The sequence below is a fragment of the Nerophis lumbriciformis genome, linkage group LG32 (genome assembly GCF_033978685.3).
Source record: "Nerophis lumbriciformis linkage group LG32, RoL_Nlum_v2.1, whole genome shotgun sequence".
Classification (NCBI taxonomy): Eukaryota; Metazoa; Chordata; class Actinopteri; order Syngnathiformes; family Syngnathidae; genus Nerophis; species Nerophis lumbriciformis.
This window is the reverse complement of record NC_084579.2, coordinates 16,208,033-16,221,063: the sequence shown is the minus strand read 5'-3', so window position 1 is coordinate 16,221,063 and position 13,031 is coordinate 16,208,033. Positions and strand designations below refer to the sequence as shown.

At 40.1% G+C, this 13,031-nt stretch overlaps 1 protein-coding gene across 1 annotated transcript; it reads left to right on the top strand.

Moving 5' to 3' along the window:
- The first annotated feature begins 1,369 nt into the window (after window positions 1-1,369).
- LOC133574487 (myosin light chain 4-like) lies at window positions 1,370-2,437 on the top strand. The gene has a single exon (XM_061926647.2). The coding sequence runs from the start codon at window positions 1,558-1,560 to the stop codon at window positions 2,149-2,151; it is 594 nt and encodes a 197-aa protein (XP_061782631.1). The 5' UTR covers window positions 1,370-1,557; the 3' UTR covers window positions 2,152-2,437.
- The last annotated feature ends 10,594 nt before the right edge of the window (window positions 2,438-13,031 follow it).

The window sequence follows — 13,031 nt, the reverse complement described above, 5'->3', positions numbered from 1 at the left end:
TTGTGGCAGCGTCGGAGAAAGTTCTACATGTAAACAAACTACGGTGAGTTAAAGGACCGCCACAGTTAGTTGGACAAAACGGCGCTAGCCAAATCCTCTTATCAGTGAAGCATGTTTAATATAAACAGAGGGATTTCTAACAATTAGGATGGTTTATGTCATGTTTTCCTCTTACAGAAACCATATTAAAACAAAAAATATATATTTTTCCCTCATCTTTTTCCATTTTTCATATATTTTTGAAAAAGCTCCATGGAGCCACTATGGCGGCGCTAAAGAGCTTTTGTGGCAGCGTCGGAGAAAGTTGTACATGTAAACAAACTATGTTGAGTTCAAGGACGGCCACGATTAGTAGGACAAAACGGCGCTAGCCAAATACTCTCATCAGTGAAGCATGTTTAATATTAACCGTGGGATTTCTAACAATTAGAAATGTGTATGTCATGTTGTCCTCCTACAGACACAATATTAAAACAAAAAATATATTTTTTCCCTCATCTTTTTCCATTTTTCATACATTTTTGAAAAAGCTCCAGGGAGCCACTAGGGCAGTAGACCATACACCAGTACAGTATAATAACTCTTGAATGGTAACGTTTGCACAGAAAGGTTGCAGATCCCTTTTTGTGGCAGTGTTGGAGAAAGTTGTACATGTAAACAAACTACGATGAGTTAAAGGACCGCCACAGTTAGTAGGACAAAACGGCGCTAGCCAAATAATCTTGTCAGTGAAGCATGTTTAATATAAACAGAGGGATTTCTAACAATTAGGAAGGTTTGTGTCATGTTTGTCATCCTACAGAGATCATATTAAAACAAAAAACATATTTTTTCCCTTATCTTTTTCAATTTTTCATGCATTTTGAAAATGCTACAGGGAGCCACTAGGGCGGTAGACCATACACCAGTACAGTATAATAACTCTTGAATGGGAACGTTTGCACAGAAACTGAATCACTTCTGTAATAAAAGTTTCCATGAATAAGCACCAGCAAGTAATTAAATTGGCTGTTTTTTTTTTTGGTTTTTTTTACTGTCCGTGCACATATTTACACTTGATAATGATAGGCTATTACAAGAAGGCTGTGAAATTGAGTTATGCCTAATTGAGACAGGACGCAATCAGTCAAATAAAAACAGAGATGTTCCCGCAGAAAGCACTGATTCCCAGACTTTTTAACAGTTGCCGAGAAAAGCTATTTCAGTCACTCTCCCTGGTGGCTTGATATATTATCTGTGCTCTGATCCCTTTGTCCATCAGAGATACAGAACATTTTTGGCCTAATGCAACTGGACCCTGGCTAATGACAGCAAAGAGCACCGGCGGCCAGATGACAACAGCTGAGAACAATACTTAATGTTGACATCACTTGCTATGGGATATCTATTTCGGGTTTCTTCCTTTTATAGCGTGCTGTAGGAAATTGCAGTGTGGCTCCCTGGAAGGAATCGCGTATAAAAGCTGGGCAAAGCGAGTTGGGCCTCTGTGCACCGGAGTCCTTTTCAATCCCTTTCAGGCTTTCTTGTTTCAAGCTCGCCCCTCAATCCCCGTCAAACATGGCACCCAAGAAGATTGAACCAAAGAAACCAGAGCTCAAAAAGCCAGAACCCAAGACTCTCGCCTCCAAGCCGACTCCCGAGCCTCTGCCCGACCAACCAAAGGAACCCGACTTCGACCCTAAGAGCATCACTCTCGAATTCACCAACGATCAAATCGAGGAGTTCAAAGAGGCCTTCACCTTGTTCGACCGAACCCCGAAAGGTGAAATGAAGATCACGTACGCCCAGTGCGGGGATGTGATGCGAGCCCTGGGCCGGAACCCGACCAATGCCGACGTCCTCAAGGTGCTGGGGAAGCCGCGGCCGGAGGACATGAGCTCCAAGATGGTGGACTTTGAGACCTTCTTGCCCATGCTGCAGCACATTTCCCGCGCCAAAGACCAGGGCAACTTCGAGGACTTCGTGGAGGGCCTCAGGGTGTTTGACAAGGAGGGTAACGGCACCATCATGGGGGCCGAGCTGCGCCACGTCCTGGCGACGCTCGGGGAGAGGATGACGGAGGACGAGGTGGACAGACTCATGGCCGGGCAGGAGGACGCCAACGGGTGCATCAACTACTCCTCCTTTGTGAAGCATATCCTCTCCGGATGAACAGGACGCTTCATCAGAAAGACTTCTCCTAATTCCCCATCACTTTATGGACTCTTAATTTAGCATTTGTCCCGGTACCCCGCCTTCCTGTTGGGGCAATGACACACTCTGGACACCCGTATTAATAAAGGGAATTTCATCACCAACCGCCTCCCCCAAATGTCATTTTGAGAATAAACCGTAGTTGAATTGAACGAGAAAATGAGTTATGCTAATTAACTTTGTTAAAATGATTAGGGGAAAGTATTGTGGGGACGGAAAAATAAGACACAAATAAATAATAGGATTTGTCTGCCAGATTTGATTGTGTTCCAATTTACACCAAGAGACTCGGCTGGAGGGGCAGCTGCTGTGGATGCACACACACATTCTGAACACACACTCCCTTGAACAAAGTGGACTTTGACAAATACCAGACAGGTGCCTCCTCGTATTTGGTGTTGATGATTTGATGGCTTGTTAACACAAAACCTTAACAACGTTGTCACTTAGTCAAGACATGGCTGACATTGTCAATCAGCGTTCATTACACAGTAGTCATGACGACCCTCAAATTCCATATCTTGTATTATAGTAACAAGTTATTTCAGTACACGACGTTGACATACGGTACATGATGGCCAACATAGGCATTTTAATGCATTACATTTTGTCATTAATCACTCAAAGTGGCGGTTCGCAACATGCTCACAGCAAATGTTTTAAAGGCAATGCAAGTTTATTTATACACAGGATATACATATCATACAAAAAGGCAAAATTAAAAGTAAAATCATAATTCAAATTTTAAAAATTAAGTAAAATCATCACAAACTATTGTAATTCAAATACAAATCAAAGAGTGTGCATAACATACTGTCAGTTGTCATATGCACAGTTAAATAAAAGTGTGTTCAGCCTCTATTTGAACATTGCCAACGTTAAAGTCTTCTAGAAGTCTATTCCAGATTTTAGGAGCACTAACCTGAAACGCAGCCTCACCGTGTTTGGTCTTGACTCCGGGCAGAGCTCTTGATCAAGGGCCCCAAACTACAAAATTATTATATATTTCTTTTTATTATTATTTTTTAAAATCTGTCCTTTCTAATCCATTTTTTACCGCTTGTTACTCTCGGTGTCTCCTCGCCGCTCAGGCAAATCATATTGTCTAAAAATGCATTTTCCCATCGATTACGTGACATCATCGCGCTCGGAATATATATATATATATATATATATATAGATATAGATATATATATATATATATATATATATGGTAACACTTTAGTATGGGGAACACATATTCACCATTAATTAGTTGCATATGAACATGCAAATTAGTAGCATATTGGCTCATAATTAGTCATTATTAAGTACTTATTAATGCTTTATTCTGCATGGCCTTATTATACAACCAGTAAACCATTAACTAAGAGTCTTCCCTCATTAACCTCAGAATTATTGCTTATTAGTAACCCTAACCCTAACCCTTATATGTTCCCCTAGTGTCCAAATAACTATAAATTAAGTCTTTGTTACTTTAATAAGCAACTAATTAATGGTGAATATGTTCCCCATACTAAAGTGTTTTTACCCCAATGCGGCCCCCTGAGTCAAAAAGTTTGGGGACCCCTCCTCTGGATGGTTCATATGGTTGTCAGAGATGTATTTTGGTACAAGACCATGGAAAGACTAGATCACAAGCAGAGCCGCTTTATAGTCTATTCTCTGAGCAGCAGGAAGCCAGTGCAGTGACCTGAACTCTGGACTGATATGGTCATATTTCCTGGTTCTAGTCAGGACTCCAGCAGCAGCATTCTGGATGTACTGCAGCTACTTTACAGCGTGTTTAGAGAACCCAGTGTAAAGGCCATTACAGTATTGTCTTTTATGCAGTAACATATTGGCGGGGGGTGTATGTGTGATGGACCGGTACTTTTTAGAGGCGGAATAGTACCGAATATTAGAGATGTCCGATAATGGCTTTTTGCCGATATCCGATATTCTGATATTGTCCAACTCTTTAATTACCGATACCGATATCAACCGATACCGATATATACAGTCGTGGAATTAACACATTATTATGCCTAATTTGGACAACCAGGTATGGTGAAGATAAGGTACTTTAAAAAATTTTTTATAAAATAAGATAAATAAATTAAAAACATTTTCTTCAATAAAAAAGAAAGTAAAACAATATAAAAACAGTTACATAGAAACTAGTAATTCATGAAAATTAGTAAAATTAACTGTTAAAGGTTAGTACTATTAGTGGACAATCATGTGTGCTTACGGACTGTATCCCTTGCAGACTGTATTGATATATATTGATATATAATGTAGGAACCAGAATATTAATAACAGAAAGAAACAACCCTTTTGTGTGAATTAGTGTAAATGGGGGAGGGAGTTTTTTTGTAAGTGTATCTTGTGTTTTTTTATGTTGATTTAATTTAAAAAAAAGACGATATCGATAATAAAAAAAAACGATACCGATAATTTCCGATATTACATTTTAACGCATTTATCGGCCGGTAATATCAGCAGGCCGATATTATCGGACATCTCTACCGAATGTGATTAATTAGTATCGCAGTACTATACTAATGCCAGTTTATCCTACAACCCTACACTCTATCTATTTTGGCATTTCAGCTTTTTTATTTCATTAACAATATATTCTTAATAGTCTATGGAATAAATGTGATTAGTGGATTAATAAGCATCGTGTAAGAAGTTTCTTCACTCCTCGCCTTGGTCCTCGAAGAACCACAAACAGACCATTTGCTGTGTTATCGACATTACTCTAACATTACCACTGGGATTTCCAGCAAAACCTTAAATGGAAACCAGATCTCCAAACACATGTTCCTGTTAGAATTCACATGACGCGTTATTTATATAAGGACGATGAGGCCTGTCTGTCGTTGGGCCTGTAAAACCATTTCACTGTTGCGATTTGAAGTATCTCAGCCAGGACCAGATAAATGGCCACGCCAATGTGTCCAGATACCCGTGGTGCCCCGAGGAATGCAATAAATGAACGCTGTGCCTAAGTACGGCCCCGCAGAGCTGCTCGCGGGCTTGTGGATGCTTAGTTAGGATTGTTTATGGCCACACGTCGGGCAGGGCAGTCATCGCAGGGACATGCAGTTGACGTGAATGGAAACAATTTCACATCATGGCCAAAAGCTGTAAGTCATACATGGAGCCTTGCAAAATGGAAAAGAAGATTGACGGTACAAATTCTCTGTTATTCTTTATGTCATTTAAAATAAACAATAACTTTCCTTTATATAACTAAAGCTATTACAGGGTAGGTAAATGTAGTAAAAAATAAATAAAATTAACAAAAATCCAATAGTGAAAGCCATGACGATGCTACAGTATGCATTACTGTAATTCTAAGTGGTTGAATGACCGACCAACTTATTTAACATTAAAATAAGAAACTCTAAACTACCGTATTTTCCAGGCTACAGCACGGGTATTTAAGCCGCACCCACCAAATATAGATACAATATGTTCACATATATTAGCCGCACTGGGCTATAAACCGCGGACAATATATTTTGTAAATGTTTGTTTACATACCGTATTTTCCGGACTATAAGGTGCACTTAAAATCTAGTTTTTTTTCTCAAAACTCGACAGTGCGCCTTATTACCCGGTGCGCCTAATGTACGCAATAATTCTGGTTTTGCTTACCGACCTCAAAGCTATTTTATTTGGTACATGGTGTAATGATAAGTCTGACCAGTAGATGGCAATCAAACATAGGAGATACTTGTAGACTGCAATATGACTCAAGTAAACAACACCAACATTTTATATGTTCCATTGAAAATATAGAACATTACACACGGCGATCAAAAATCCATCAGAATGTTTTATTACGACTTTGGTAAGCTATGAAGCCGCAGCGCTTGATGGATTATACTGTGCCTCAACATACGAGTATTATTATGGTGTGTGTATAAGGTAAGACATATTATCTGGCGTTTTGTTTCACAATATTATGCAAAAGCAACTTTTCTTACCTTCTGGTACCTGCTGATCTGTATTTGGGATCTGCATAAATCCTGAAAAATTGTGCGCGTTCGCCTTTGTAGTCTGTGACAACACCGTAGTCGATAAGTTTCTTCTTTGTCTCTATCTTCTTGTTATGGGACATTCATCCTCCACTGTTGCCATTTCTAATATAAAGTAGTGTAAAGTTCTTACTTATATCTGCCATGAAAGCCCTAAAACATACCGGTGTAGTGAGTTAACATTATATACTCAAGGAACTTTAGTTATTAGAGAGTTTCGGTCGGACGGTTTTTCACTGGACACATGTCCGGCGGATGAGGAGATACTGCTCCGTTATTGATTTAAGTAAATCAATAACGAATAATGTCATTAAAACAGTTAGCTCCATCTTTTGACACTTCTTCCACACCTGTCCTTGCACGCTACACCGCTACAAAAAAGATGACAGGGAGAAGATGCTGTCGAAAGTGAGCCACGTAAATAAGACCGACCACATCTTGAAGTGACTGTGAGAAAGCGGCTTGAAGATGATCTGTGAAACATAATCTATGCAACATTTTGACCAAAGAACTACCATTACATGTTATGTAGACCACAAGGTAGTGTTTTACATTTAGAAAAAAATAATAATAATATGACTCCTTTAATGCGCCCTAAATCCGGTGTGCCTTATATATGAAATAAAATCGACAATAGACCATTCATCAGCAGTGTGCCTTGTAATCCGGTGCGCCCTATGGTCCGGAAAATATGGTACCTTAATTGTTTCCAAACTGTGCTTGTCACACGGCAGTAAAATGACTGATCAAACAAAACAGAAGTCATCGTCATGGACCCACTAGTTACGGAAGCTAGCTCTCCAATCAGCTAAACCGACACAACAAATCCACAGTGACGTTTTGGTGAATATACAAAACTGAAACAATACAAAAAGTATGCCCTTGTAAGTAATACAACTAACACAGACACTTGTAAACATAGTAGCATAATCACTAATGCTAGCTTGATTGCATTAGGAAAGCGCGTACAATAATGCATGAAAACACTCCTACAGACGTCACACACGGGACGGTTTCGTAAGTATGAATTGGGAGATCGGTAGGTTGTGAGTTCAAAGCCCGGCCGAGTCATACCAAAGACTATAAAAATGGGACCCATTACCTCCCTGCTTGGCACTCAGCATCAAGGGTTGGAATTGGGGGTTAAATCACCAAAAATGATTCCCGGGCGCGGCCACCACTGCTGCTCACTGCTCCCCTCACCTCCCAAGGGGTGATCAAGGGTGATGGGTCAAATGCAGAGAATAATTTCGCCACACCTAGTCTGTGTGTGACAATCATTGGTACTTTAACTTATTGTTAAACTGTAAATATCGTATTCGTTAAACAGCATTTTAAGATTTATATACACGAGAAGTGCATAAAAAAATCTATTCGAATTATGTATTATGTCCTACTCTGTTCAGCGGTACATGAACGCACCATAACAACACCTCCTCTCTTTACCTCTGAGGTAATTCCGTGCTGAGCGAGCACAGCTTGTAGGTTCAATGGATTGAATTGAATATCTTAGTTGCTCTGACAGGAATGTGTTTCTAGAAGTTTAGATTGGGGTATGTTGTTATTAACGGGGAATTAACTGGTATGTCTTTTGTTGCATTTAAGCTCGCGAGCTGGCACCAGTAGAGTTTCTAAAAGTGCAGTTATCGTTTTTTAGATAATTTTCAGTTAAAAGGGTAATACTAACCCGTCGCCGTCATCATTATTATCATTTATCATTTATCATTATATCCCCACAGTACTGTCTTGTTTCCCGGTGAAACATCCAAACAATGTGTCTTTGTAGTTGCAGTTCATTTCCTGTAATTGGATAGATTCTTAACTTGTCCCACTCACCTAAATACGAAGTTAATTATGATTAGGTTCTCTCTGTCAATTATTTTTGTGTGGTTTTTATTCGTCGACTTAATTGTCAATTCCGTCATTGTTTTCATCAACGTGCTTTTGTTTTGACTTGTTATCGTCCTATTATATTCAGGGCAAAATAGGTCGTTGACGATAACTGAGATGAAGATTTTTAGGTATGCTAAGTGATTCATTTTTTATTACCGTATTTTCTGGACCATAAGGCGCACCGGATTATAAGGCGCATTGCCGATGAATGGTCTAATTTCGAAAACATTTGCATATATAAGGCGCATTAAAGGAGTCATATATAAAAAAAAAAAAATTCTGAATGTAAAACCCTTCCTTGTGGTCTACATAACATATAATGGTGGTTCTTTGGTCAAAATATTGCATAAATTATGTTTTACAGATCATCTTCAAGTCGCTTCAGGATTTGCCATTTTGTGGGCGGTCTTATTTACATAGCTCACCTTCGGCAGCGTATTCTCCCCGTCATCTTTGTTGTAGTGGTGTAGCGTGCAAGGATGGGAGTGGAAGAAGTGTCAAAAGATGGAGCTAACTGTTTTAATGACGTTCAGACTTTACTTCAATCAATAACGGAGCAGCATCTCCTCATCCGGAAACAATAACACCGGAAATGTGTCCCGTTAAAAACCGTCTGACTGGAACTCTCTAATAACTAAAGTTCCTTGGGTGAATAATGTAAACTCTCTACACCGGTATGTTTTAGCGCTTTCATGGCGAGTTTACTGACAGATATAAGTAAGAACTTTACACTACTTTATATGAGAAATGACAACAGCGGAGGATGAATGTCCCATAACAAGAAGATAGAGAAAAAGAAGAGGCTTATCAACTACGGTGTCGGCACGAACTACAAAGGCGAACGCGCACAACTTTTCAGGATTTATGCAGATCCCAAATACAGATCAGCAGGTACCAGAAGGTAAGAAAAGTTTCTTTTGCATAATATTGCGAAACAAAACGCCAGATAATGTCTTACCTTATACACACACCATAATAATACTCGTATGTTTAATGCACCGACAATCCATCTAGCGGTGCAGCTTCATAGCTTACCAAAGTCGTACTAAAACATTTTGATAGATTTTTGAGCGCCGTGTGTAATGTTCTATATTTTCAATGGAACATATAAAATGTTGGTGTTGTTTACTTGAGATATATTGCCATCATAGTGCAGACTACACGTATCTATTATGTTTGATTGCCAACTACTGGTCACACTTATCATTACACCATGTACCAAATAAAATAGCTTCAAGGTCGGTAAGCAAAAGCAGAATTATTCCTTACATTAGACCAGTGGTTCTTAACCTTGTTGGAGGTACCGAACGCCACCAGTTTCATATGTGCATTCACCGAACCCTTCTTTAGTGAAAAATAAAATGTTTTTTCAATTCAAGAAATTGTTATGTTTTTTTTACTGGGGAACAAAATTAACTGTGCATGAATATCACCTTGTTCAAAGAACAAAACCAACACCGTGCTTGAACTCACAACAAATTACACACCTTACACACATTACCTTGAATTGATTAACGTGGACCCCGACTTAAACAAGTTGAAAAACTTATTCAGGTGTAACCATTTAGTGGTCAATTGTACGGAATACTGTTTCATATAATGTATTCTCTTCCTTTGCAATCTACTAGTACAAGTTTCAATCGATCAATCAAAAAACCTGCAAATCAGATGGAAAATTAGAGGGAACATTGTTTGGGGGTATCAATAATATGCTGATAGGGAGAAGTTTTTATTTACACGATAAGTCGGATGTCTCTTTACCTCCGTGGCGGAGTCTCCGCCGAACCCCTGAGGCCGACTCACCGAACCCCTAGGGTTCGATCGAACCCAGGTTAAGAACCACTGCATTAGACGCACCGGGTTATAAGGTGCACTGTTGAGTATAAAAAAAAAAAGATTTTAAGTGCACTTTATAGTCTGGAAAGTACGGTAACATGCAAACAGTTTTTTTTTTGTTTTTTTTTCAAATTTTGTATATGTCTAAAAAGCAAAAAAGGCAGCAATTCAATCTTTACTCTTCAAAGACCAGAAGTTCACAACACAGATACCAGCACCATCAAAATTTCATCAGGATTTTAAAAGTTTTTACTATGATTATTGTTATTATTTTTGTTACAATTAATAATACTACTCAGTGGCCTAGTGGTTAGAGTGTCCGCCCTGAGATCGGTAGGTTGTGAGTTCAAACCCCGGCCGAGTCATACCAAAGACTATAAAAATGGGACCCATTGCCTCCCTGCTTGGCACTCAGTATCAAGGGTTGGAATTGGGGGTTAAATCACCAAAATGATTCCCGGGCGCGGCCACTGCTGCTGCCCACTGCTCCCCTCACCTCCCAGGGGGTGATCAAGGGTGATGGGTCAAATGCAGAGAATAATTTCGCCACACCTAGTGTGTGTGTGACAATCATTGGTACTTTAACTTTAACTTAACTTTATTATTATAATATTTTTTTTCCGATTGCAAAAATGTGGTCTTTGTCCAACCCGCGGGTCAGCAACCTTAGTCTCTTAGGTCTTTAATGCCGCCCTAGTGGCTCCCTGAAGAATGTTTTAAAAAAGGATTGAAAATGGAAAAAGATGGGGGGAGAATTTTTTTTTTTTGTTTAAATATGTTTTTTGCATGGTGTCACAGGGGTTAGTGCATGTGCCTCAAAATACAAAAGTCCTGAGTAGTCCTGAGTTCAATCCCGGGCTCGGGATCTTTCTGTGTGGAGTTTGCATGTTCTCCCCGTGACTGCGTGGGTTCCCTCTGGGTAGTCCGGCTTCCTCCCACCTCCAAAAACATGCACCTGGGGATAGGTTGACATTAAATTGGCCCTAGTGTGTGAATGTGAGTGTGAATGTTGTCTGTCTATCTGTGTTGGCCCTGCGATGAGGTGGCGACTTGTACAGGGTGTACCCCGCCTTCCGCCCAAAATGCAGCTGAGATAGGCTCCAGCACCCCCCGCGACCCCAAAAAGGACAAGCGGTAGAAAATGGATGTTTTTTGTTTAAAGGCCTACTGAAATGCGATTTTCTTATTTAAACGGGGATAGCAGGTCCATTCTATGCGTCATACTTGATCATTTTGCGATATTTCCATTTTTCTGCTGAAAGGATTTAGTAGAGAATATCGACGATAAAGTTCGCAACTTTTGGTCGCTGATAAAAAAGCCTTGCCTGTACTGGAAGCAGCGATATGTGCGTGACGTCACAGGTTGTGGAGCTCCTCACATCTGCACATTGTTTACAATCATTACCACCAGCAGCGAGAGCGATTCGGACCGAGAAAGCGACAATTTCCCCATTAATTTGAGCGAGGATGAAAGATTTGTGGATGAGGAAAGTGAGAGTGAAGGACTAGAGGGCAGTGGGAGCGATTCAGATAGGGAAGATGCTGTGAGAGGCGGGTGAGACCTGATATTCAGCTGGGAATGACTAAAACAGTAAATAAACACAAGACATATATATACTCTATTAGCCACAACACAACCAGGCTTATATTTAATATGCCACAAATGAATCCCGCATAACAAACACTTCCCCCCTCCCGTCCATATAACCCGCCAATACAACTCAAACACCTGCACAACACACTCAATCCCAAAGCCCAAAGTATCGTTCACCTCCCCAAAGTTCATACAGCACATATATTTCCCCAAAGTCCCCAAAGTTACGTACGTGACATGCACATAGCGGCACGCAAGTACAGGCAAGCGATCCAATGTTTGGAAGCCGCAGCTGCATGCGTACTCACGGTACCGCGTCTGCGCATCCAACTCAAAGTCCTCCTGGTAAGAGTCTCTGTTGTCCCAGTTCTCCACAGGCCAATGGTAAAGCTTGACTGTCATCTTTCGGGAATGTAAACAAGGAAACACCGGCTGTGTTTGTGTTGCTGCAGCCGCCCGCAATACACCGCTTCCCACCTACAGCTTTCTTCTTTGCTGTCTCCATTGTTCATTGAACAAATTGCAAAAGATTCACCAACACAGATGTCCAGAATACTGTGGAACTTTGCGATGAAAACAGACGACTTAATAGCTGGCCACCATGCTGTCCCAAAATGTCCTCTACAATCCGTGACGTCACGTGCCGGCATCATCATACCGAGACGTTTTCAGCAGGATATTTCGCGCAAAATTTAAAATTGCACTTTAGTAAGCTAACCCGGCCGTATTGGCATGTGTTGCAATGTTAAGATTTCATCATTGATATATAAACTATCAGACTGCGTGGTCGGTAGTAGTGGGTTTCAGTAGGCCCTCAAGGACAAACATGACACAAACCTTCCCAATTGTTAGAAAGCCCACTGTTTAATATGTTTGTGTGTATGCTTCACTGATGAGAGTAGTTGTTGAACATCGTTTTGTCCTACTAATTTTGGCGGTTCTTGAACTCACCGTAGTGTGGATTGTGACGCAACAGTTTGTTTACTTGTAAAATCTTCCACTCCTTCTTGGTCTCATTTTGTCCACCAAATGTTTTATTCTGTGCGTGAACGCACAAAGTTGCGCTTTGTTGGTATTATTGACTTGTTGGAGTGCTAATCAGGCATATTTGGTCAGTGCATGACTGCAAGCTAAACAATGCTAACATGCTATTTAGGCTCGCTGTATGTACATATTGCATCATCATGCCTCATGTGTAGGTATATTTGAGCTCATTTAATATCCTTTACTTTTATCCTCGTTGTATATAATTTAGTTGTGCGTGTCCTCATGACACATTATCTGTATGTAATATTGGCTGCATTTCAGATAGTTGTTTGTGTGCCATGTTGTTCCAGACCACAGCAAACATTATATAGCTTGCCAAAGATTGTAATAAATGTATTAAAAGAAGACAGCCTGTCATTTCCTTTAACTTGGACACACACATCTATACCTTTTGTCCATTAAAAGCCAGTAATTTCCAGGAGTTATCTCACCTTCTG